Source organism: Pteropus alecto, unplaced genomic scaffold, assembly GCF_000325575.1.
Source record: "Pteropus alecto unplaced genomic scaffold, ASM32557v1 scaffold134, whole genome shotgun sequence".
In the NCBI taxonomy this organism is placed as follows: domain Eukaryota; kingdom Metazoa; phylum Chordata; class Mammalia; order Chiroptera; family Pteropodidae; genus Pteropus; species Pteropus alecto.
In genome coordinates this window covers 11,635,905-11,659,648 of record NW_006436283.1, presented here as the reverse complement: position 1 = coordinate 11,659,648, position 23,744 = coordinate 11,635,905, and the positions used below count along the sequence as shown (strand labels likewise).

Genomic DNA, 23,744 nt, shown 5'->3' with positions numbered 1-23,744 from the left:
AGGATGGCAGGAAAAAATAGGTTGGAATAAAAACATCTGCTGAAAAATATACTTATGAGCAAACATACATATGTCTACATTTTAAAGTTTATTTGGCTTCTACTTTGGCATGCTAAGAGGTTAATTACTAACAGTAAGTTTTGAGTTTCATTTCTAAACAAACCCACAGAAATTAAGAATAAGGAACACTACTGCGTGGGCTGAAGAGCAGGCCTCCAAAGTCACGTCCATCTGAAACCTTAGCATGTGTATTTAGAAACAAGGTCTTTGAAGATGTCATTAGCTAAGGATCTTGACCTGAAATCATTCTGGATTTAACTCAAGCCCTGAAGCCAACGCCTAGTGGCCTTCCTTATGAGAGGAGGAGAGGACAGAGAGAGACACACAGAGAGGGTGCTGTGAAGACAGAAGCAGAGATTCAAGTGGAGGCATATTCTGTATGCCGAGAAGTGTCAAAGACTTCCAGCAACCACCAGAAGCTGAGAGAGAGGCACGGAACAGTCTCGAGAGCCTCCAGAAAGAACCAATCCCACGACACTGTGCTTTCAGACTGCTGGCAGCCTGAACAGTGAGAGAATAAAATCTTGTTGTTTTAAATGACTCCGTTTATGGTAGTTTGTCATGGCAGCCCTAGGAAACGAATACAGATTTTGGCACCAGGAAATAAGTGCTGCTGTAACAAAATATCTGAAAATGTGGAAGTGGCTTTGGAACTGAGGAATGGGAAACGGCTGGAAGAATGTGAGGCACTCGATGGAAAGGCCTAGACTGTTTGAAGAGAGAAATAAGAGACTGAAGTTATGCTGCCAACTAGCCAAGGAACACCTGGGGCACCAGAAACTGGAAAAGGCAAGAAAGGATTCGTCCCCAGAGCCTTCCAAAGGAGGATGGCTCCACTGACACCTTGATTTTAGACTTCCAGTCTCCAGAACTATGAGAGAATAGATTCCTGCCACCGAGTTTGCGGTACTTTGTTACAGCAGCCACAGGAAACTAATGCAGCTAGGGATTCAGCATCAGAGATAGCAGCTAGGTCAGGCAACCCGAGTGAGTTAGGGGCACACATTCTGGATCCAGAATGCCTGGAACTCAATCCTGGTTCCATCGCTTAACTAGCTGTGTGATATGGAAAAAATTACTTGACCTCTCTATGCCTCAACTTCTCCCTGCCTGAAAAATGAGTGACAATACTTATATCAAAATGTTGTTGGAAGGACTGAGTTAAAACATGTAAAGTGCTTAGAACACTGCCAGCACTTCGTGGGTGCAATGTAAAGAGTGCTATTTTTTTCTTCATCTTATGAAGAATGATATCTACCTCAAGACAAATAATTACAAATGGGATTGGTATGTTGAAAAAAAGTAGAAGTGCTTCAGGGTGAAAGAGGGAGGGAGGCTCAGAGAAAGAAAACCCTAGGAAAGGGCAATAAGCAGGCCAATTTGAAGGATAAGCTAGCCAAAAGGTTTTTGGGTGTTTTGGTTCGCTTTTTATTTAGTTTTGGGTGGTGAAAAGCAAGGGAATTAAATGCACGAAGTTAGGGACCTGTGACTTTTCCGTTAAGAGCAAATGGAAAAAATTGAGTTTTTCAACTTGGGGGGGAAAGGAAACCTGATCAGAACTGCTGTTTTAAAAATCTAAGGAGCAGAGAAAAGAATTGGGGAATGGGAGTGTTATATAGACACTAAACTAGTCTAATCAAGATGATGCTGGCTTGTATTATGCTAGGGACAGTGAGAATGGAGAGAAACTGATTCAATATTTAAGAGGTAATTAAAAGGCATAACAAACAATACAGGACAAAAGACTATTCTCAGGTTTCTAGCTTGCGCAGCTGGTAGGATGGTGATCCCATTTACTAAGATGGGAACACTGGATGAAGGGTAATGGCAGGGAAGTGATGAGTTCATTTTAGGCATGTTGTGTCTGACATGCCTGCTATATGGAAATGTCCAGGAGGATGCTGGATATACAGACGTGGACATGAGCAGAATGGTTATAGACATGTTTGGTGGCAACTAAGCCAGCAAGTAAATAGGTGGCTTATAGCCAGAGTGGGTAGAAAGCTGTATAAATTAAAAAGTGTAATTTAGTTCTCCTGAAAAATGAAAAAATTCAGAGTTTTAAAATGTTGTGCTCAAGGTAATTTTATTCAGAACGGAGAGTGACAAGAAAAGGTGCTAATCTGATTTGGCGATTCCCATTTTACTAAGAGTCTCAATTTCAGAGCAAATGATATGACAGGATGAAAGCAATATTTAAGAGAGATTGGCCCTCTTATATATTGGATTAAAACCGATCTCTAAATTGTTTACCCAATATCTTGGTTACTCAGGTAGACTATAAAGAATATTACATGCTTCACTAACCCATACAAAAAAATTTTAATGAGTATTAAACAAATAAAGGCAATAATGGAAAAACTTAATTTCTACAAACTACTAGCAATACAATTAAAAATTATTCATTGCCCTAGATTTTGTTTTAGGCATGTCCCGCTTGGTCATAATTTTACCATTTTAAGCTGCTGAGCTTCCAGGGAGTGTATATACCAAATCTCTGCATCCTGCAAACGGGGCAGTTTATGTAGCTTCAAAACGTTTGTTCACCACAATACACGTATAATCTACCACAAGGGGGCACTTAAACTGGAATTGTTTTCATCTAACTTTACAAACATGTAAAATCTTTCAGACTTACTCAAATTATTGACAAGGAACACTTAATTATCACTAACAATGATATTTAAAGTTTCATATTTGACTTTACAAAGAAAATAATCAAAATATCGAAGCATGAAAAAAGACATCCTTGTCTGAAATCTTCATTAAATTTTGTGCGTTTTATCATGTATTGAGAAAAGCAATTTGAGGGACTATGATTAAATCTTTTAAAGCAAATAGTTTCGTTGCCTAACATATAACTTAAAGAACTTTATTGTTCAATTTAGAAAAGATTATTTCATTTCATCAATAATGTAGCACAAATCCATCCACAGGTGCTTCAAAGGTAACTTTGATTCATGTAATTGCAAAGGTTTGAACTTTTTGAACTACATTCAGAGGATCTTCTTTCCCGCTTGCCTGAGTAACGTTTTATATGCCGTTATTGATTTATCAGGAAACAAACTTGTTTTGGAACGCCACGTAACTTATTTTATATTTTCTAAAAATGCCGTTGTCCCAAATTTTTAAAGATCTCAGAAATACTCAGCCCAGGTATAGCAAAAATCATTATACTATCTTTCTCCCCCAGTTATAAGCATTGATTTTAACAGCTAAAATAAAGCAAGTTGCAGACTTCTCAAGAGATGGCTTGGAAACTACATTACAGTATATATTAAGTAAGTGCTCAGTAACCACTGCTGTTGGCTATTGTTATACTAGCCCATCACCAACTAGTTCCATCTTGGTCTAAAACCCTAAAACCAAGGCCTCCACCACTGATTACTGTGTAATAAGCCTTATATACAGATGTCAAGGCCTATCTATATGTGGACATATATGTGGACAAAGCACCTCAGGCCTCTCTCTGGCTCGAAAGGGCAGCACAGGCAAGGAAGTGAGAGGAAGTGAGAATGAACAACCAACCAAAAGGGTGAGGAGAGGCACGCTAGGGAAGGGAAGCATAGGAATGGGAGAATAGAAGCATGGAATAATTCTGAAGATTCTGAGCCCTTTGGGGAGGGCATTTGAGACTCAGGGAACATGGCCTGTTAACTGCTGACTGTCTACAGAGATTACAAGCACCAGGTTCCTTGATAGGCGGTGTCACTGACTTTTCACTTAAACGAATACAGCACTAAATTTCAGAATATGGTTACAGTTACCTCATCATTTGTAATGACCTTCAAACAAAAATTTTCATGCTACCATCTCCATAGCGAGATGTCAAAAAAAAAAAATTGTTTTTAAAGGACACAATAAACACCATGACCAAATATTTGGGAGGTGAAGGGCAAGGAAAAAAATTACACAAATTTTTTTCAATAACTGATCCAAACCAACTGTATATAAAACTTGATCTACTGTTTCTCATATCAGTTTCCGGATTAAGGTAACAGACTGAATCCACAAATCTCATTTTGCTCCCCCCTAAAACTCACTTAAAACTGCTAAAGAAATATTTTAAAAGATACAAACTCACAAAGATAGAGGAAATAAGAGAGACAACAAAAAAATTTTGGAAGCAGAAAAGCAGACAGATGAGTGTTAACTGCCTTGAGAGAGCCAGGAAAGCCCAATCCCAAACCAAAGGGTGAAGCCGAGTGCTGACAATCACATCCCTCAAAAGGCACCCAAAATTGGGGAGTGGGGAGAAGGACATACTCACAGCACAGAACTGCTTGAAAGCTGTTTAAGGAGCAGGTCCCTAGACCATGTACTCTCTTCAAACCATTAAAGGTGACGTAAAACTGAGTTCTCTGCACCAGGATACACACAGCTCCAGTGTGAACAAAGATACCTACTGTACACAAAACCCGAGGCGCTGAGCGGCTACCAGAAAAGGCCTCTGTGGGCCATCTGACCAGCTCAAGAGGAAGGACCAAAGATAGTGACATCAGAGATTCCCAGCAGATTAAGAAAGTCACTCAATAGCTAAACTCAAAATTGTTAAGGCTCACCGGCTTGTTCACAGCTTCCAATTGTTGGTGTAATCTCACAGTATTAATGAGCAGAAAAATAAGGATTAACAGACATCTGAAGATGGAAGAGACGGACCAAAACAAAGAGCAGGAAGAAGCAATTTAGAACAGAGACTATGCACAGAAGGAAAAAACACAACAAACTATCATTAATATCCTCAGAAAAGAGAAAATTTTACATCTGATGAAGCAAAAACAGGATTTTTTTTTTTTTAAAAAGGAGGAAGATTCTAAAAACAAAAGAGCTCTTAAAAATAAAAAGAAAAATGACAGCAGAAAACGATAATTAAATAGTAAGGCTGGAAGATCAAGATAAGGAAATCTTCTAGAAAAACAGAGCAATACACACATACATACACACACACACACACACACACACACACACACACACACCCCTAAAGAGGAAAAATGACAAAGAGGAAAACTGGAGAGAAAAGATAAGAAAATCAGAAGACCAAAATAGGAAGTCCAACATTCAATAAAATAATAGCTCAAGGGGGAAACATAACAGGGAAAAGGAGAGGAGAGGTTCTCGGAACCAAAAGACTCAACTACTAGACTGAAAGTGCCCACCCAGTACCCCATGGATTAAAACAGATCCACACGAAATCACTCTAAAACTTCAGAACACTAGAGGCAAAGAGAAGATTCTATAAGCTTCCAAACTAGTCCAAACCGGTCATGTACAAAGAATCGATGAATGGATTCAAATTTCTCAACAGCAGCACTACAGGAAGACACTGCACAAAATTCTGAAGACCTCTCTATTTACTCTGCACCCTCTTTAAAAGCCAAGGGTGAGCCCAGCTAAGATCTCTACCTGGCTTGCTCGACCACTACCGATGAAGTTCCTGCTCTCTTCACCTCTATGTCCTGCTCTGGCATTCATTTCATCCCACCACAGATTTTCTGATTTGACCTAATTCTGAAAGCTGGAAAACTCTGAAAACTTTGGAAGCTGAAAATACAAAGTAGCCCACTCCCTCTGACCAAATTTCCACAGGACGTCCAAAATCAAGTCCATGGCCCAACGCGCAGCCCAACACTTTGTGTGAGTAAAGCCAGCTTCCCAGACTGACTCCTGATTTTCCCACGGACCTGCCTGGAAGAGCCTCTTGAAAACCTGCAGAAAAGCAGAAGCCAGACTATGAGTCTGCTGGGTTTATGTTCACCTGGGAGACTGTAATGGCAGAACTGATCTTTCCTTAGACAGATGGTTTGTTCTTGCTGCTCCATTTGACATACAGATATTGTAAAACTAAAAAGAAAACCAGGAAAACCCTAACAGCGAAGTGAGGGTAGATTACTTCAGGATGAACCATAGGGATATAACCCAGGAAGGCCCACAGTGGCTTCTGCCTAGTAATGTTCTATTGCCTATCCTAGACATTAAATACAATATTGTACATTTTGTTTTTATGTATATTGTTCTTTCTTTACAATTTTGAAAACTGTTTTAACGTACATATTCCTTCAAGTTAGAAATTGTTTAACTATACAATTCATTATTAAATCACAAAGGTTTAGATCACATTGGCAGCACAGCTCTGCTACATCAATCATGAAGAAAACTAGCTTCATTTTAAATACGTACAAAAATTAAGACCACATTTACTTACATTATGAGTCTTCGGTTTAAGAACCAGTATTTCCTCCGACTTCTGTCATATCCAATAGGTTCATGTCGAATGTATGGTTTGTTTTTTTGGATCTCAGCAACACAGTCAGTCACACCAGGCACCTTGTGTGCTACGCAGACTTCGCACTGCCATTCATCCTCCGGCACCTCCTCAAGAGGCGGTTTCACACATTCCAAATGGTATACCGCGGAACACGTCTCACAGCAAAGCAAATCCCCAAGTTTGTGACAAACTCGACAATGGTCATCATACTGGATCACCCCTTCAGACATCAGCTCCTCACGTGCAATATTTGTGGTGAGAAACTGATCGACTAAGAACTGCAGAACTTTGATTTTGTTCTCTACTGGTCCATAAGGATAGTCATCTGCCTCTTGGTAAGGAAGAACATGATGGTACTCCTTGTCACTCTCACAGTACACCCGCAGCACCTCTGGCCACGTCATTCCATCTATGAAATACAGCGTGGAATTAACGCTATCTTTCAGATCGGCAGGTCCAAAGGTAGTATTGGAAGTGTCTTCTTCTCGCAAAACTGCTTTCAGAAGCACAACGTGCATCTCCGCCATAAGTGTGCACTGCTCCTGACTCACCAGCGCTGCACAAAAGTCTTCAAAGCGAAAAGGAGATAACCTTAAAACAGTGCCAAAGTTCCGCAGTACCTCATAAATGGCAATAACATTCATTATATGCTCATTGGGCACCATTAAATCCTCAGAGGACTTGGGAAATTCAAGGGGCGGGATGTCTTTTTCTTCCAATATTGGAGAACGAGGCCGATGTACTCTTGGTTTCCGCCTACCTGTAAATAAAGAAATGGTATAATTACAAATCAATATATCATTTCTACAAACGAAAGGTTTGCAAGTTTTTCCTGTTTGGACATATACCTCAAAAATTAGAAAAGCTTATTTCTATTTTTCTAATAACTGTCAAGTTAAAATTATGCCAAGTAGCAATGACTTATCTCTAATTTTTAAGTCTATAAAAAATTCTAAATTCAAAGCTTTCTCATTATACTCCTAACTAGAAATAAAAAACTTTTGATTATAACAGCTCTCAATTACCTAGAGGCGTTAACTGGTTTACAGGTAACCATGAAAAAAAGAAAATAGCACATTTGTGAAAGATCTGACAAGAACAGAAACAAGAAAAAACATTTCCATGTAAGATAACAAGCACGATAGTTCTCACACTGTCAGCTGCAAAACAGAAATGGCTCTCAACAACCCAACAGGAAGTTCTCTGGTGTAGCACCCTTTTCCTCTACCATAAGTACTTCCTAAGAGCCAAACGGTGAGTTCCACTGCGAAACACAAGGTTAGGGGTGAGACAGGAAGGAAGGAAGAGAGAAGTACTATTCTAATACTGGGAAGAAAAAAAGGGGTGGGAACCTCACCTAGGAAGCGGACCACAGTACAGTTTTTAGCAGTCAGTTAAGCAAGTTTAACTGCTCCCCAATTTATGAGATGTGATATCCTGGAATATACATATATATGTACATAAATATCAGTATATAGCATTTGAGAGCTCAGCTTATAACAAACACATGTATCTTATTTAATCCTCTGAACAAGTCTATGAGCTATTATAATAAGCCCTGCTATATAACTAAGAAAACTTATGGAAAGAAACAAGTTTCTCCTAACGTTTTCAGTACAGGAAATATATTTTTAAATTTTAACAAGAACAATTAACATTAAATTCACTTTTGTACAATTAAGTTTTATTAAGCCCGATTTTAGGTTGCTGGTACCATCTTCACTGTCTCCTCCCTCCCGCAATGCTGTGCCCTCTCGCCATCCCCAACTTACTCTCATTACTTTCATGGGCAAACTAAAAGGATCCATGGAGAAAAAAGTATGCTAAAACCAGGAGAAGAAAGGATGCTGAAAATACATATAAAATGTCAAGATCTTTTAATTTACACAATGCACCCCAACTATTCATTCACTGGAAGGTAGATTTTCCAAATAAGAATATACCCATTACTTTCTGTAAGAAAAAGTCCAAGGGATCACTCTGAGCCAGACATTGCTGGTGAGCCTATATAGTGAGAAAGAAGCCTCCTCTATATCAGCAAACTTCCCAAAAGAGACACCATCTACACAGGTGCTGTTTTCACAGATTCAATTAAATCACCAAATCACCATACTTGTAAGCATCATGATGGGTAATCCAGTCCATTCCACTGTCTTCTGGAAATTACAGGACTCATCTGCATAAGTATAAATGAGAGAAAGCAGAAAAGACTGAATCTAGAGGAATACTCTCAAATCAAGAGAGTAGAAGAAACACAAGTCGGCAAATGACACAAAACTGCTTATAGAAACAGTCCCTGTGTTCCTCTTAGCACTTTATGCAAAATGCTGCAAAAGATAATTCAACTAAAGGATTATTTTTTACAGAAGGCAAGGCTGGAGAAAAGAGCTTCTAGGATCAAAATGCAGAGGTCCTTAAATGTTAGGTTTAGGAGTTTGTAGAGTACTTTATTCTGGCAGTAATTAGGGTTGGCACAGGTTTTCTGAACAGGGCAGGGACATGAGTAGAAGAATGCCTAGAAAGACTTCTCTGGCTTTAGTGTACAAAATGACTATTTAAGAGTAAAGAGACCAGAGGCAGGGCATCTTCTGTAATGACCCAGAAGATAAAGACCTGGATTCAGAGTATGGCTGTGAGAACACCAACAATAGATATCAGTGACCTTATGGAGAAAGAAATCACCTGGTATGGAAAATAACACCACGGCCTTGAGATTTAACGCTGGTACCACCTCCTTCGAAAATTGATCCTAACCATTCGCCTACCCCAGGTTCTTCTGAACTCTTGTAGTCTTCTTTGAACCTTATGTTACCTTATAACTTACATTTTCATAGCATCTACTTCATCTCCCCAGCTAAACACCCAACTCTTAAGCCAAAGAAAAATCTGGCCTATTTCTTTTATTGTAATAAGCATTTGCCCAGCATCATTCTCCTCTTTAGAGAATTGCCCTGCTGATGGGGCCCCCAATCACAGTATTCCATCTCCTGATCACTGGAGTGGAGACATGGTCCAGGTCAGACCAGCCAGTCTTTGCCTGAGATTTTGTATTCAGGTGCTAAGTGGGAAGCACTATGAAGCTCTTTCTTCCTGTGAAGGTGACTAACTAACCTTTACCTCTCTCATAAAGGGAATAAGGATGACAGAGCAGAAGTGAGAAATAAATACTGATCACTCTTGAGTCCTGGGGTGAAACATGTCCTTTGAATTTCCCAGTCGCATGAACTGAAAAACCATTTCCTTTTGCTTAAGTAAACATGTTGGTTTTCTGTCACTTGCAAATAAAAGAGTACTGATTAAAACAGTATCTGACACTGCATACAGTAGTTTTTTTGTTTTTGTTATTTTTTAATGCCTATAGCACCCGGTCTTCCTAGGTGGTCTCCCATCCAAGCACTAACCAGGCCCAATCCTGCTTAGCTTCCGAGATCAGACAGGATCGGACGTGTTCAGGGTGGCATGGCCATAGACTACAGTAGGCTCTTTATGAGAAACACAGTAAATTACCATTTAAGGACTACCATTGAGAACAGTTAATGTTAAAAAAAAAACAACAGTAATCTATCTGTAAGGCAGTAGCACTAATATTGCCTAATTTAATATCTAATTTTAAACTATGAGCTTTCATATATTTGGAAAAATTTGGGGTAATCACTGTATTATTCTCATTTTTTAACATTTCATTAAGCTTTCTATCAAGCTAAAGTCTGTTAGTTTTCTGTTGGTTTCAGAGCTAAAGAGAAAAAAAAGCAAAAAAGGTCTATAGATTCTATATTGTATATTATCTAGCTGGAAACTACAAAAAAGCTTCTATCTGAGCTATGACTATAAATGAATAATGTGAGCACTTTTGAAAGTTAACATTAAATACTAATTAGTTCCTTCTTGAAGCATTATTCAGGTTGATAAAATGATGCTAATGGCTACTGATGGTCCTGTATGAACACGAATATAAGGTCATTATGCCAAATTCAAAGATTGAGGTTTACAGAATTGAGTATAGATTATAGTGCATAAAGAGAAAACACAAAATTAAACCACTTAAGCCTCTCAACTGTCAATCATTAGTATCAGCGAGTCAACTCACTTCAAACATTCATGGAAATGTATTTATAACATGCCACTGAGGATTATGCTCATTACCATTTTCAACACTGATCTAATATCTAGCAGATAAATTATATTTATTTTTCTGTATTTAAAATCTCACTAATTATCAGAGAAAGACAAAGTAAAACCACAATGAGATACAGTTTCATACTCATGAACAAAAATTTAAAAGTCTAACCAAACAAACTTTTGGGAAGAATGTAGAATAGAAACACCAGTATACCGCCATGGGAAGTGTAAACTGGTACCACCACTTTGTAGAGCAATTCAGTAACAGGTTATTGTGTTTATAGGTTATATTAACCCTGAGAGAGCAGTCTGCCAACTTTTTATCCATGACCTACAAGAAAAACATTTACATTTCAACCCAATATACACACATCCCAAAACAAAAACTCGACAAAACAATACTCTTACTATATGCCTTATATTAATATCTTCTCTTCTATCCTATTCTAATACCTTCTATTCTATTCTCTTTCAACTTTTAAACATGCAGCCCACAATTTGAAAAGCATTTCTCTAGAGAAGCTTTCCTTATGTATATACAGAACATTCGATATTGTTTATAAAAGCGAAGAGTTAAGCTGGAAACAATCATAATGTGCATCAACAAGGAAATGGTTAAATTGTGAAACTTTAATTTGATAGAATTGGTCTAAAGACCAAACTTGAGTAATTTAGGGCTACCTATGTAAGCATGGATCAATCTTACAAACAAAAACACCACGAAACAAAGAATTGCTAAACAAGGATAAAAAATTCAAAACCATGCAAAACAGTTTATCTACTGCTTAATGAACTAGTAGTTAACATCACCAATAGAACGTAATCTCTTTAAGAACAGGAAGTTCTACGTTGTTTTTTGCTGTGAATAGTGGTTGGTACATAGTAAGGTGGATTTACTGAAAGAAATAGTCATTTTGAAGTGCTAGCCATACAATTACACAAGAAAATGATGTATTTACATTATTTGGAGATGTTATGTGTTTTTACACCTCACTATGTAAGTAAATAGAAAACTCTAGTGAGAAGTCCTAGAACAGTGGTCCTCAAACTTTGTATATCAGAATCACCTTGAGGGCTGATTCCAATTAAAACCGCTTCTGATTCAATAGGTTTAGGAAAGAATCCCAGGATTTACACTTCTAACAATTCCTAGGTGATGCTAACTGTGCTGGTTTAAGGCCCACACTTTGAGAACCACTGTCCTAGAAATTAGAAAGGTTATCCCTCTGAGATCTGGATGAGTAAAAATTAATAACATCAGAAAAAATTCACTAATTTCAGAAGTTACCTTCGAACTTTACTACTCAAAATGTGGTGGGCATTACCTATGATGCCTGAGAGAAATTGAGAATCTCAGGGCCCACCCTAGGCCTACTAAATTAGAATCCCCAGTTTCTCAAAATATTTGAGTGATTCATATGCTCAATAAAGTTTAAGAAGCTGTCTTCAAAGAGTCCATCCTAAAACTGGAGGTGCAGCAAAATCTCATGGTAAGCTATTGAAGGTAGTGTCAAAATGCAATCCAAGTTTATGGAACCCCAGGTGAAGCTCAGTGCTCTGCATTCTTATCCTGCTCCCCTGATAATTCTGATGTGCAGCCAAGTTTGAAACTACTGCTTTAGAGAAACTGGATATTCCCCCCAACCAAGCAGAGAGCAGAACTTTTATGGAAACTCCTCAGGAGGAATGATTAGAATAGAACTGATGTGAAAGGAAGCTGAAGCCTAATCAAAGACATTAATAAGCCTACAAAAAGAAAATGCCAAGAACGAAAAGTGGTCTGCATGAATTCGGGGGTGGGGGGGGGGGCAAAGAGCAAGAATTTGTCAATGAATTTCTAGCATAGTCTAGGTTAAAGGAGAGAATTTCTTGACTGAGTAACAAAGATTCTGTCCCATCTGACAGGTTATTACGTTAGCAGAAGAATTATGTTACTATGTGTAGACACTTTATTTAAATAACCTGGCAGTTGCTGTGGCAAAACTTTCCATTCTTTCATACTCTATAACAGAAAGAAGTTACACTTAATAAAGTATACAGGTATGCTCTAATTCTCTGAACTCTTTGGAAGAACTGGTCAACAGTACTCACCAAGTGTCGCTTAGGGTCCTTTTCTACATGCTTGAGTTTTTAAAATACGCACTGTGGGCATGATCTGTATTTGTTTTAATTAACAACAACAACAAAAAAAACCTTCTCTACATTTTAAACAGATATTGCCTTAATTTGCTTAAGTTGAAAGAAATCCTAGACTTTTTCCAAGGCCCTGATCAAATGAAACTTCTCCAGTCCTCTCCTGTGCCTCCTGGCACTGTGCTTCTCTGACACTTTGTACAGCTCTCTATTAATAATGAGCACATTTATATTACAGGTGATTACTCATGTGCCTCCAGTTCGTTTGTTAACTTCTTTAGAGCACAGACCAGGTGTTAGTTATTGCAGTAACTAAAAGACATTTGCTCAACTAATGACACCTAAAAGCCAAACTATCTGCAGAAGGTGGAGGTCAAGGGTTGAAGGTATGCCAAGATTAAAACCCAGATATCACTGTAGATTTCTCAGTTTGGCCGATAAATTTTTATTGTATTAATTATAAGATGAATATTTAGATTGTTTTCAGACTTCTAGACTCCAGAACTCCCTATATAATGTGTGTTTCTAGAGGGGAAAAATGTAATATTGTCCCATTTCCAACTGGTACCTGAGAGAAAATACTGAGGGAATGAGGGAAGACTGTTTCCAACAGAAGCTAATACACTAGATCTAATAAAATCTAATTCCATAATTTGTTATACATACATAAACCATAAATGGCATAAAAATTAAATCATCTTGATGCCTTTACCAGTCACCCTTTAAAAATTATGAAACTTGTCAAAAGTAACGAGGATTCTCCCTTTGATCTGGAATAGTGTCCCATTTGGTCTTAAGGTTATTATTCATAGTTGTGTTCTTCCAGTGAGTACATTCCATTTGTCTATATTCCCTATTCTTTCATAACAGTAATAACATAAAAAACACCAGCAAGCTTTCATGGAGGGCTTCCTATGTGCCAGGAATCATGCTAATAAGCACATTTAAATGCATAATCTCATCTTATCTTCAGATGAACTCCATGAAGTAGGCACTATTATAATCTCCTTCTAAAGATGCATATAGAAAGGCTATGATTTGTCTGAGAGAACACAGCCAGTGTCAGCAAGAGTTACAACTGAGGCGCAAGTCCGCCTGTCTCTTTACTACATTAGACTTCCTTTACTACATTAGACTTCCTCCCCAATTGTTAAAAATCACCTGTGTCAACCTCTCAGCAAAGGGGCATCTGAGCAATAACAAGTGCCCTTTGTGCAGGTAGGAGAAACAGCAGATGGAAATCAATGACCATCCAGTCATAGAAAGTGTTAGTCCTGAAAGCAAAAATGTTAACAAGAGCCAGCATTTCAAGTGCTTAATAGCTACATGTGGCTAATGGCTACCATATTGGACAGTACTGATAGGGAACATTTTCACCATCACAAAAAGGGCTGTCTACTGGGACAGCCTTGGTCTAAAAATATGTCTAGGAAGTACTGTACAACAACTGGAGTTCAAATAACCCCACTGGGCTTCCAGCACAGAGCTAAAATGTATTCAGGACTGTCTCTCTTTAAAATGGTTGCAAAATACTAAATACATTCTCTGTGGATTTCTAAAATAAGAATCCCACCAAAACTGAGGTAAAGATATAAGCATCAAATCAAGAAATTCATACATATGTACACAGACACACACGTATGTAAACATATGAATTGAGAGAGCATGTGGTATGGTGCTCTAAAGAAGCAACCCCCCCAAAAACACTTTTCACCAGTAGGAAATGGTTAAATATATGGAAAACCGTACAGTATTTAAGAAGAAATGCACCAGGACTATCAATATAAATACTTTTTAAAAGGTGAAAAAAGCAAGTTAAACACCAAAAGACCATCTATGTAAAATTTTAAAACAAACAAACATATATAGTACAAGTATGAAAACATGGATGGGAATAGTAAACACCAACTTCAGAAAAATGGAAGCCTCCTGAGTGGCAAGGTGGGAAAAGGAAAAGGGGAGGTTAATTACATTTGTAACATTTGTTTTACCTTAAAAGAGAACAAGCTGGAATAAATATGGAAAGTATCAGTATTAATTAAATCTGGCTAGAGGGTAAAATTGTATATTATCTTACTTTTAAAATTTTTCTGAATATTTGAAACATTTTCTAACTATTTTAAGGAAAAAGTTTCTTATATCTGAGAAGTTAACTTACATCGAATTACCACCAAATTCAATGGTTCAACCATTACTAAATATGTTACTTTCCACATATTCAAGAAAAATGTTCAGGAATTTTGGCTTCAACAGAGGTTTAAGAATTCATTTAATTTCTTTCAGCCTTTAAAAAATAAAAATCTCTTATATATACTTCTTTAGTTTCTTCTCCAAAGTATGCCTCTATTATAGTAAACATTTTAAGTAGCATTAGCAAAGAATCTTAATTCCTAAACATCTGGCACAAAACGTACTATGACATAAAAATTCCTTGTTTTTCACAATGACTAATATGACTAATAATAAAAAAAAAAAGAATCCGTTAGTCCACAGTAATACTCAAAAGGGAGGAAGGGAGAAGTCTTCGAATGCTGACTAATAAACCATTTTACAACCACCAATGTACTAACTGGTTCAGGCAAGGCCCATCGATGGATGCTAAAACCACTGGATAGCCTACGGCCATGCCACTCTGAACAAGCCCAATCCCATTTGATCTTGGAAGCTAAGCAGGGTCGGGCCTGGTTAGTACTTGGATGGGAGACCACCTAGGAAGACCAGTTGCTGTAGGCATAAAAAATAAAAAATAAGAGATTTTAAGATGACAACAGCCTTGCAATCTGTGAGGTCAACCAAAGGTTGCCTCGCCTAAAAAAAAATTTTTTTTTGAAAGAAAAATAAATAAATAAACAAACAAGCAAATAAATAAATAAATAAAACCACTGGGTAAAAGACTGTTGGGCAACAGGATATTCTCACAATACCCCACAAATTACATATTAGTTTCAAAGAGGAAAGGTACCTTCGAAGGGAGAAATATGGCAGACAAGTGATCAAACTTATCAAGAACGGGACAAATTGATGGCATGCCTTTTGATAAGATGTGCTGAAGGAGACACAACATCACTAACCAAGTATTCCTGCCAAAAGTATCTAAACTAAATCTATGGAAAACAATCAGATATACCCAGATAGCGAGACATTTTAAAGACAACTGGCCAGAACAATTTAAAATAGGTCACTGTCACAAAAAAACCTCTCCCTTCTCCAAAAGTAATGGAACTGCTCTAGATTAAAGGAACGAAAGAGATGTCAACTAACCACAAGACATGATCCTTGCCTAACGCTTGAATAAGGAGAAAAACATCAATAAAGGAAAGCATTTGGGGAAATATGAAATGTAATATTATATCTATGTTAAATTAAATGTTTTGAGTCCACTAAAGTATTTATAGGTAAAGTATCATGGTGTCTGCAACTTAATATCAAATAGTTCAGCAAAAAGAAAATTTTGAGAGAAAACAAATATGGCAAAAATGTTAAAAAACTGATGAATCCAAGAGAAAGCATACTGGGTGTTGTACTAAAACATTGAGGAGGGGGCAAGTAAGACAAAGTAACCTACTGGTTGTGATACTTTTACATTTTATCGAAAGGGGTAAATTGCTAATTGTAAGCAATTAAGATTAGGTATGTATTTTGCAATTCCTACAAGAACTACTAAAAAAAAACAAACGAAAAACAGATATAACCAAAAACCCAATCAATTAAAATAGGACAATAAAAACTATTCAATTAATCCAAAAGTAAGCAAGGAAGGAAAATAGAGGAAAGGAGGGAGAGGAAGGAAGGGAGGGAGGGAGAGGAAGGAAGGGAGGGAGAGAAAGGGAGGGAGGGAGGAAGGAAGGAAGAGGAAAGGGAGGGTTTGGAAAGGAAGGGTGGAGGGATGGAGGAAGGAAAGAATAAAAAAGGGGATAAACAGAAAACAAATATTAAAATAGTAAACCTAAATTCAACCATATCATTTACATTAAATGTAAACAGTCCAAACGATAATTAAAAGGCTGTCAGAAGACTGGATTAAAAAAAAAAGAAACCACTTTAAAATATGATATAGATAGGGGAGAGGACGAGTTAGACGGGGTAAAAGGAGTCAAATATGTGGTGACAGAAATCTAACTATGGGAGGCGAACATGCAATATAATAGATATATGCCTTACTGTTAAATTGTACACCTGAAATGTACTGGGTTTCATTAACCAATGTCACCAATAAATAAATAAATAAGTAAATAAGTAAGTAAGTAAATAAATAAATAATAAAAAATTAAAATAAAATAAAAATTAAAAAATATGATATATATAAAAAGTAAAAGATGAAAAAAGTTATACCACACTAACAGTACTCAAAAAAGAAAAAAGCCGAATTAGTTATGTCAATATCAAACAGATTTTAAAAAGCAAAGACTATTACCAGGGGTAAAGAAGGTCATTTCATAATGATAAAGGGGCCAAATAATCAAGAAGACAAAACCACCATACATAACAACCATAAATGTTTATGCACCTAATAAAGCCACAAAATACACAAAGCATAAACATACAGAACTACAAAGAGATAAGACAACAAATTTATAATAGTTGTAGACTTCAACACTCCTCTATTTATAATCAACAGAACAAGACAGAAAAGCAGCAAGGATATAGAAGACCTTAACACCACCACTATCAACAAATATGACCTGACATTTATGGAACACCCTACGACCATAATAAATTTAAATTAGAAATCAATAATGAGAAAATATCTTGGAAATCCCCCAAATGTTTGAAAATTAAACAATACACTTCAAAACAATCCATAAGTCAAAGAGTAAGTCATAACAGGATTTAGAAAATGGGAATTGAATGAAAATGAAAATAGGAATCAAAAATTGTGGGATATAGCTTATAAAATGTATAGAGGGACGTTTATAGCATTACATGCCTAGAATAGAAAAGGAAGGTCACAAGTGAATGATTGTTAAGATAAGTGTCACTTTCAGAAACCAAAGTAACAGCAAATTAAACCTAAAGTGAGCAGGAGTGAAACAGTAAGGGTAGAGGCAAAAGTCAATGAGATACAAAAGAGAAACACTATACACACACACACAAAACCAATGAACCCCCAAACTGCTTCTTCTAATAGATCAACTAAATGGATAAACCTCTGGACAGATTGACCAAAAAAAAAGAAGACAAATTTCAATATCAGGAAGGAGATGACATTACTATAGACTCCACAAATATTAAAAGGACAAGAGATTACGAACAACTGTATATTGATAAACTGGACTCACATGAAAGGATCCAATGCCTTTAAAGACATGAACAATCGAAGCCCATTAAAAAAAAAATTTATATCTGAAATAGCCTTCTATGTATTAAAGAAACTGAATTCATAGTTTAAAATCTTCCAACAAAGAGAACTCCAAACCCAGGTGACTTCACTGGCATATTTCTACCAAACTTTTAAGGAAGGAATAATTAAAATTCTACACAATCTCTTGCAGAGAACAGAAAAAAAAAAAAGAGACAACACTTTCTAACTCATTTTGAGGCATTACTCTGATACCGAAATCAGATGAGACATTACAAGGAAACTAAAGACCAATAGTCCTGTAAACACAGATATAAAAATCCTCAAAAACACCATGTATGAGAATTCATCAAGATATAAAAAGGATAATACATCACAACCAAGTAGAGCTTACCTCCTGGAATGCAGGCTGGTTCAACATTCAAAAATCACTCAATATAATTCATCATATCAAAAGACTAAAGAAGAAAAACCATATGATGAACATCTCAATAGCTGAAGAAAAGGCATTTGACAAAATTAAACATCCATTCCTGATAAAACCTCTCAGCGAACTAGAAATGTAGGGAATTTCTTCAAACTGAAAAAACCTACAGCTAACACCATTCTCAATGGTAAAAGACTGAATGTTTTAACCCTAAGATCAGGATCAAAACAAGGATGTCCAGTCTTACCCCTCTTATTCAGTATCATACAAGTCTTAGCCAGTGCAATGAGAAGAAAATCCAGCTTAATAAGACATAAAACCATCTCTACTTGCCAGGCAACATAATTACCTATGTAGAAAATCCCAAGAAATCTTTAAAAAAAAAAAAAGGCTACTTGAACAACGGGTGAGAGGTACAGCAAGATCATAGATATCAATACACCAAAATTTATTGTATTTCTATTATAACACTAAATTTGAAAATTTAAATTTTAAAAGTATCAATTATAATAGCACCAAAATCATGAAATACTTAGGTAACAATATATGGAGAACCAGTATGCTGAAAATGACAAAACACTGATGAAAGAGACCAAAGCCCTAAATTAATGGAGAGACAGACTGTACTCACGGACTAGAAGATTCAATATTGTTAAGATGTTAGTTTTCCCCAAATTAGAGATTCAACACAATCCCAATAGGGTATTTTGTAGACACTGATAAGCTAATTCAAAATATAAATGGAAAGGCATAGGAACTAGAATAGTTAAAAAATTTTTGGAAAAAAAAAAAAAGCTAGACAACTCGTACTACCTTATTTTAATTAAGAGTTAACCAAGAAGCTACTCTAAACAAGATAGTGATCAGGTAATTCTGATTACCTGCAGCAGACAGACACAGATCACTGGAACAGAACAGAGTCCAAAAATAGACTTGCACAAAGATGCAGAGGACATACGATGGAGAAAAAATTTTATTTCAACAAACAGTACTAATTTAATTGGACATCCATATGCCAGGAAAAATAAAAAAAGTCAACTCCTATCTCATAGCTTGCACAAAAATTAACTCAAAGTAAATTGTAGACCTAAATATGAAACCTGTAACTAACATTTCTAGAAGAAATCGAAAAAAATCTTTGTGACCTGGGGTTAGTTTGGTCATGACCCATGAAAGATAAATGGTTAGAAAAAATAATCAAAAGAATAACATTTGGTGATGTGAAGATTAGGTGAAATTCAAATTGCATATCTATGAAGTTTTACCAGAATATAGCCCTTCTTTTTTATTTATATGGTCTCTGCTGTTTTCCTGCTAAAATGGCACAGTTCTAACAGGTTGCAATCAAAAGTAAAAACTTCTGCTCTTAGAAAGACACTGTTAAGACAATGAAACGAAAGCTACAGACTGGAGAAAACATATTCACATCACACAGACAACAAAGCACTTATATCCAAAATGTATAAAGAACTCTTACTATTCAATAATAAGCAAGCAACCCAATTAAAACACCTTCAATAAACATTTCATTATCTTTTTATCAAAGATATATAAATAGGAAATGAAAAGATGCACATGAAAATATGCTCAGTGTCGTTAGAAATAAGCAAATTAAAACCACAATAAGATACCCCTTTAAACCTATTAGGATAGCTAAAATTTTAAAAATAATAATAAAATAAAGCAACTGACTATCAAGTGCTACCTAAGGAGGATGTAGAGCAACTGGAACTCTTACACATTTGCTGATGAGAATGCAAAATGGTGTTAGCCACTCTGAAAAACAGTTTGGCAAGTTCTTATCAACATATAATCCAGACACACCACACCTAGGTATTTACCCAAGAGAAATGAAAACTTGATCATACAAACACCATTATGCAAATGTTTATGGCAGCTTTATTTATAATTACCAAAAACAAGAAACTGAAATGCCCTTCAACTGTTGAATGGATAAATGAACTGCAGTAAACACATGGAATGGACTGCTACTCAGCAACAAAAAGAAATAGATTACTGATACACACACAACATAGATGGATCTCAAATACATTATGCACTGTGCAAGTATAAACTATTAAAAAACTAAAATACCTTTTTAAAAATCAAGCAATATGTGTAAAAAAATAACATGATCAAGAGGTTCATTTCAGGAATGAAAGGACGGGGCAAAATTATAAAATCTAATATAATTCTATTAATTAACATAGGAGAAAAACTGATCATCTCAAAAGGAGCTGGGAAGACATTTGACAAAATACAATAGCCACATGTGACGAAAAAAGAAACTATGTGTGACAATGTGGAGATCCCTTATCCGAGTTAATAAAATGCTAGAACTGAGGTAAAAAAAACACAAACCACAAACAGAAATAGGTGAATATACTCAATACAATTTAAGGTCTCAAATCAAACACCAGCATAAATATTAACAGCGAAATATTAACATTAGTTGCATTAAATTTGTAAAGCAAACTAAGATGCCTATCATTAAAACTAATACTTAATATTGTTTTGGAGGTGGCAGGTATGTGCAGATGATACAATTTTATTCCTAGAAAATCCAACTCAATCAACAAATAAGCTATCAGAAACAATTAGGAAAAAGAATAGGTGTTAAATACGAAATTAACTTTTAAAAACCAGAACTCTCCACTAGAAGCTCCATGAGAGCAGATATTTTTGTAGACAAGATATTTAAAGATATAGTAAGAGTTCACAGTATAAAAGATTTACAAAACCAATTATGCCTTACCCAATTATAAAAAAAATGTTTCTACACATGTGAGTACTCACTTATATGCACACATCTACACTCACACAAAGATGGTCACCAAAGGAGAGTAACCAAAATATCAATGCTTTCTTCTCAGTTTTCTAAATTTTCTGTATTTCTTTCTTGACGAAAAGGAAAAACAAAAATAAAATTTAAAGTTCTTATAAGACTTTCAGAATGGCAAGAGCTCAAAAGGGGGTTGGCAAACTGTGGCCAGCCACAGCCTGTTTTTCTAAATAAAGTTTTATTGGAACACAGCCATGCTCATTTGTTTATTATTGTCTACAGCTGCTTTCATGCTGCAGTGGCAGAGTTGAGTAGTTGCAACAGAAACAACCTGGCCTCCAAAACCTAAAATATTTACTATTTTTCCCTTCAAGAGAAAGTCTGCCAATCTCCTGCCCACCTCATCCGGCCTACACTCTTAAGATGAGTAAACTGAGACCCACAGAGGAATGACTTCTCTAAGGTCAAACTCAAGCTAAGAAGCAATAAAGAATTCTATTCTCACTTAGCCAGAAAATTCTCAAAACAGACATCTGCCATTGCCGCCATTCTTCTCTTCTCCCCACCTCCAGTTTGAGAACTAAAACTCAGACTCTCATATAACAAGCAAGTACATTTACCAATAAAATGAGGAAAGGACTCTGGGCCTAATCTGTATCCCAGAACACCTACTAAAGGTCTGAGTAAACTTTGGTAGATTCTAGGAGAAGTTAAAGCCACATAAGCACAGATTAAGGAAGGTTTAAAAACAAATGATGGGAGTACAACCTGCTTCAGCCTAATATGTTTGCCAATTCATTTAACTGCCTATTAAATGTAACCCAACAATCCCACTCCTAGAATCTACCCTATAAAAAAAAAAAGCAGTAACCTAAGATAGACCTAGCACATTTAGAACAGCACACTGCCTGTAAAAGCAAAAAGAGATGAAAATCTCAACAGGGCTACTTTTTCAAGGCAAATAAATACTGACAGCAAATGCAGTTCTGTATTAATAAAAAGGGGGAGGGGCACTTCATGCCTTGACCTTACATACTTGGATCCGGTCACCATTTGAATTTGCGACTCCTGCCATAAACAACCTCCAAACAACCTCCTTGTTAGTTTTCTTCCAAAACATAGGGAAGAGTCTTAACTCAAGGTCTTTAGGCAATTAAAAATAATATATCTGGATGAAGACTACCTTCCAAGTTTACAAATGATCAGAAATCTGAGGCATTTTACCCGAACAATTCAGACCAAAAAGTTCAAATGTATCTTGAATTACAATAAAACCGTAATTATTTTATTATCTGCATAACACTTTGAAAGCAGAGTGGTATTAAGTTGGAGAATAGGGTCATGTACTAAGATTTCAAGAAGTACATGAAATAATTTTGATATCTACAAGAACAGAGAAGACTGTGCTGACAGAAGGGGCTAAATTTTTATTAGCAATTTTAAATGATGGGTTATTTCCTCAGACAAGCCTGGATATAGCTATGTTAGCTTAGAAGGAAAAGGACAAGAAGAGAAATTCCACAGAGATTAATATGTGCATTTCTGAAATACTTTTTAAGTTCTATAAATAGAATATACTATAAACAGACAGACCTCAAAGGAGGCAATGTTAACATGCTGAAACCAAGCAGGAAGCCATGACAGTAAAATATAGAAATTGCATCTACTGAACACTGCCATTCAGTATGAGTCACTTGGCCGGGCGGTCTCCTAAGTGTGTGAATTTTGAACATACCCATGAATGGAGAGGAGTCTAAGCATTAACTTTCTTAGCAAATCTCCAGAGGTTCCATAGTTGCAATTTAACATCACTTAAGTAACAAAAGAATTCTATTCAAAAATCTGATGTATGTTCCTTAAAAACTATTAGCTAAATAATTTGGCCAGAGGCTCCTGAGAGAAAGGTTTAAACCCAGACACACTGGGATACATCAGTATGTCACGATGCAGTTCACATACCAACTTTCAAACTTTTACAGCACAGGAATTGAGTTATCATATTAAATTTCTCAACCAAAATCTCTGAATTTTAACCCTTCCTTCCTTTCTGTCTCACATCTATGACTCCTGACTTAATTTTATCAGGACTGTGGCAGACTGTCTAACACTGAATGTTGACTATCTCTTCCCTCTACCATCAAGAACAAAAACTGAGGCAGTTAGTCATCTCAAAGATGATCTCAAGTCTTATTGCAGAAATTCATGCCATCATGTACATAAACCACCCTGGGCCGATAGTCTCAACCAGGAGGCCCACAAATTGCTGGCACTCCCCAGGCTGCATAGGATTTGGGGCTAATGAAAGGCTAGAAGAAAAGAAATGCTAGCGGAGGAGACCTACGCAACTGCACAGTCAGACCAAGAGAACTTTCTGTGATATGAAATGACCCAAATGTTCTACATCTGTGTGGTGCAATACAGGAGCCACCAGCCACAGGTGGCTACTGGGCACTTGAAATGTAACTGGTGCCACTGAAGAACTAAAGTTTGAACCTTACTTATTTAAATATAAATAGCCACATGTGGCTATTGGCTGCCATAGGGGACAGTATAGAACTAAGGGTGAAAGAGAATCTGGAGACTTTCTTTGACACTCAGTTCAACAATTACCTTTGCTGACTACTGCATACTAGAGATGGAGCCAGGCACGGAGAGAGAG

General features: G+C 36.5%; 1 protein-coding gene, 1 non-coding gene and 1 pseudogene across 14 annotated transcripts in view; 1 reads left to right on the top strand and 2 right to left on the bottom strand.

The window, feature by feature from the left end:
• BPTF (bromodomain PHD finger transcription factor) overlaps positions 1 to 23,744 on the bottom strand; it is a 125,878-nt gene that overhangs the window by 87,895 nt on the left and 14,239 nt on the right. For all 13 annotated transcript variants that reach the window (XM_025047155.1, XM_025047154.1, XM_025047157.1 and 10 more), the window contains exon 2: positions 6,263 to 7,085. In XM_025047155.1, the coding sequence (XP_024902923.1) occupies positions 6,263 to 7,085 (823 nt within the window). The remainder of the gene's footprint in view (positions 1 to 6,262; positions 7,086 to 23,744) is intronic.
• On the bottom strand, positions 9,678 to 9,796 carry LOC112480172 (annotated as a pseudogene).
• LOC112480149 lies at positions 15,192 to 15,310 on the top strand. The gene has a single exon (XR_003046502.1). It is a non-coding gene; the product is annotated as a 5S ribosomal RNA (ribosomal RNA).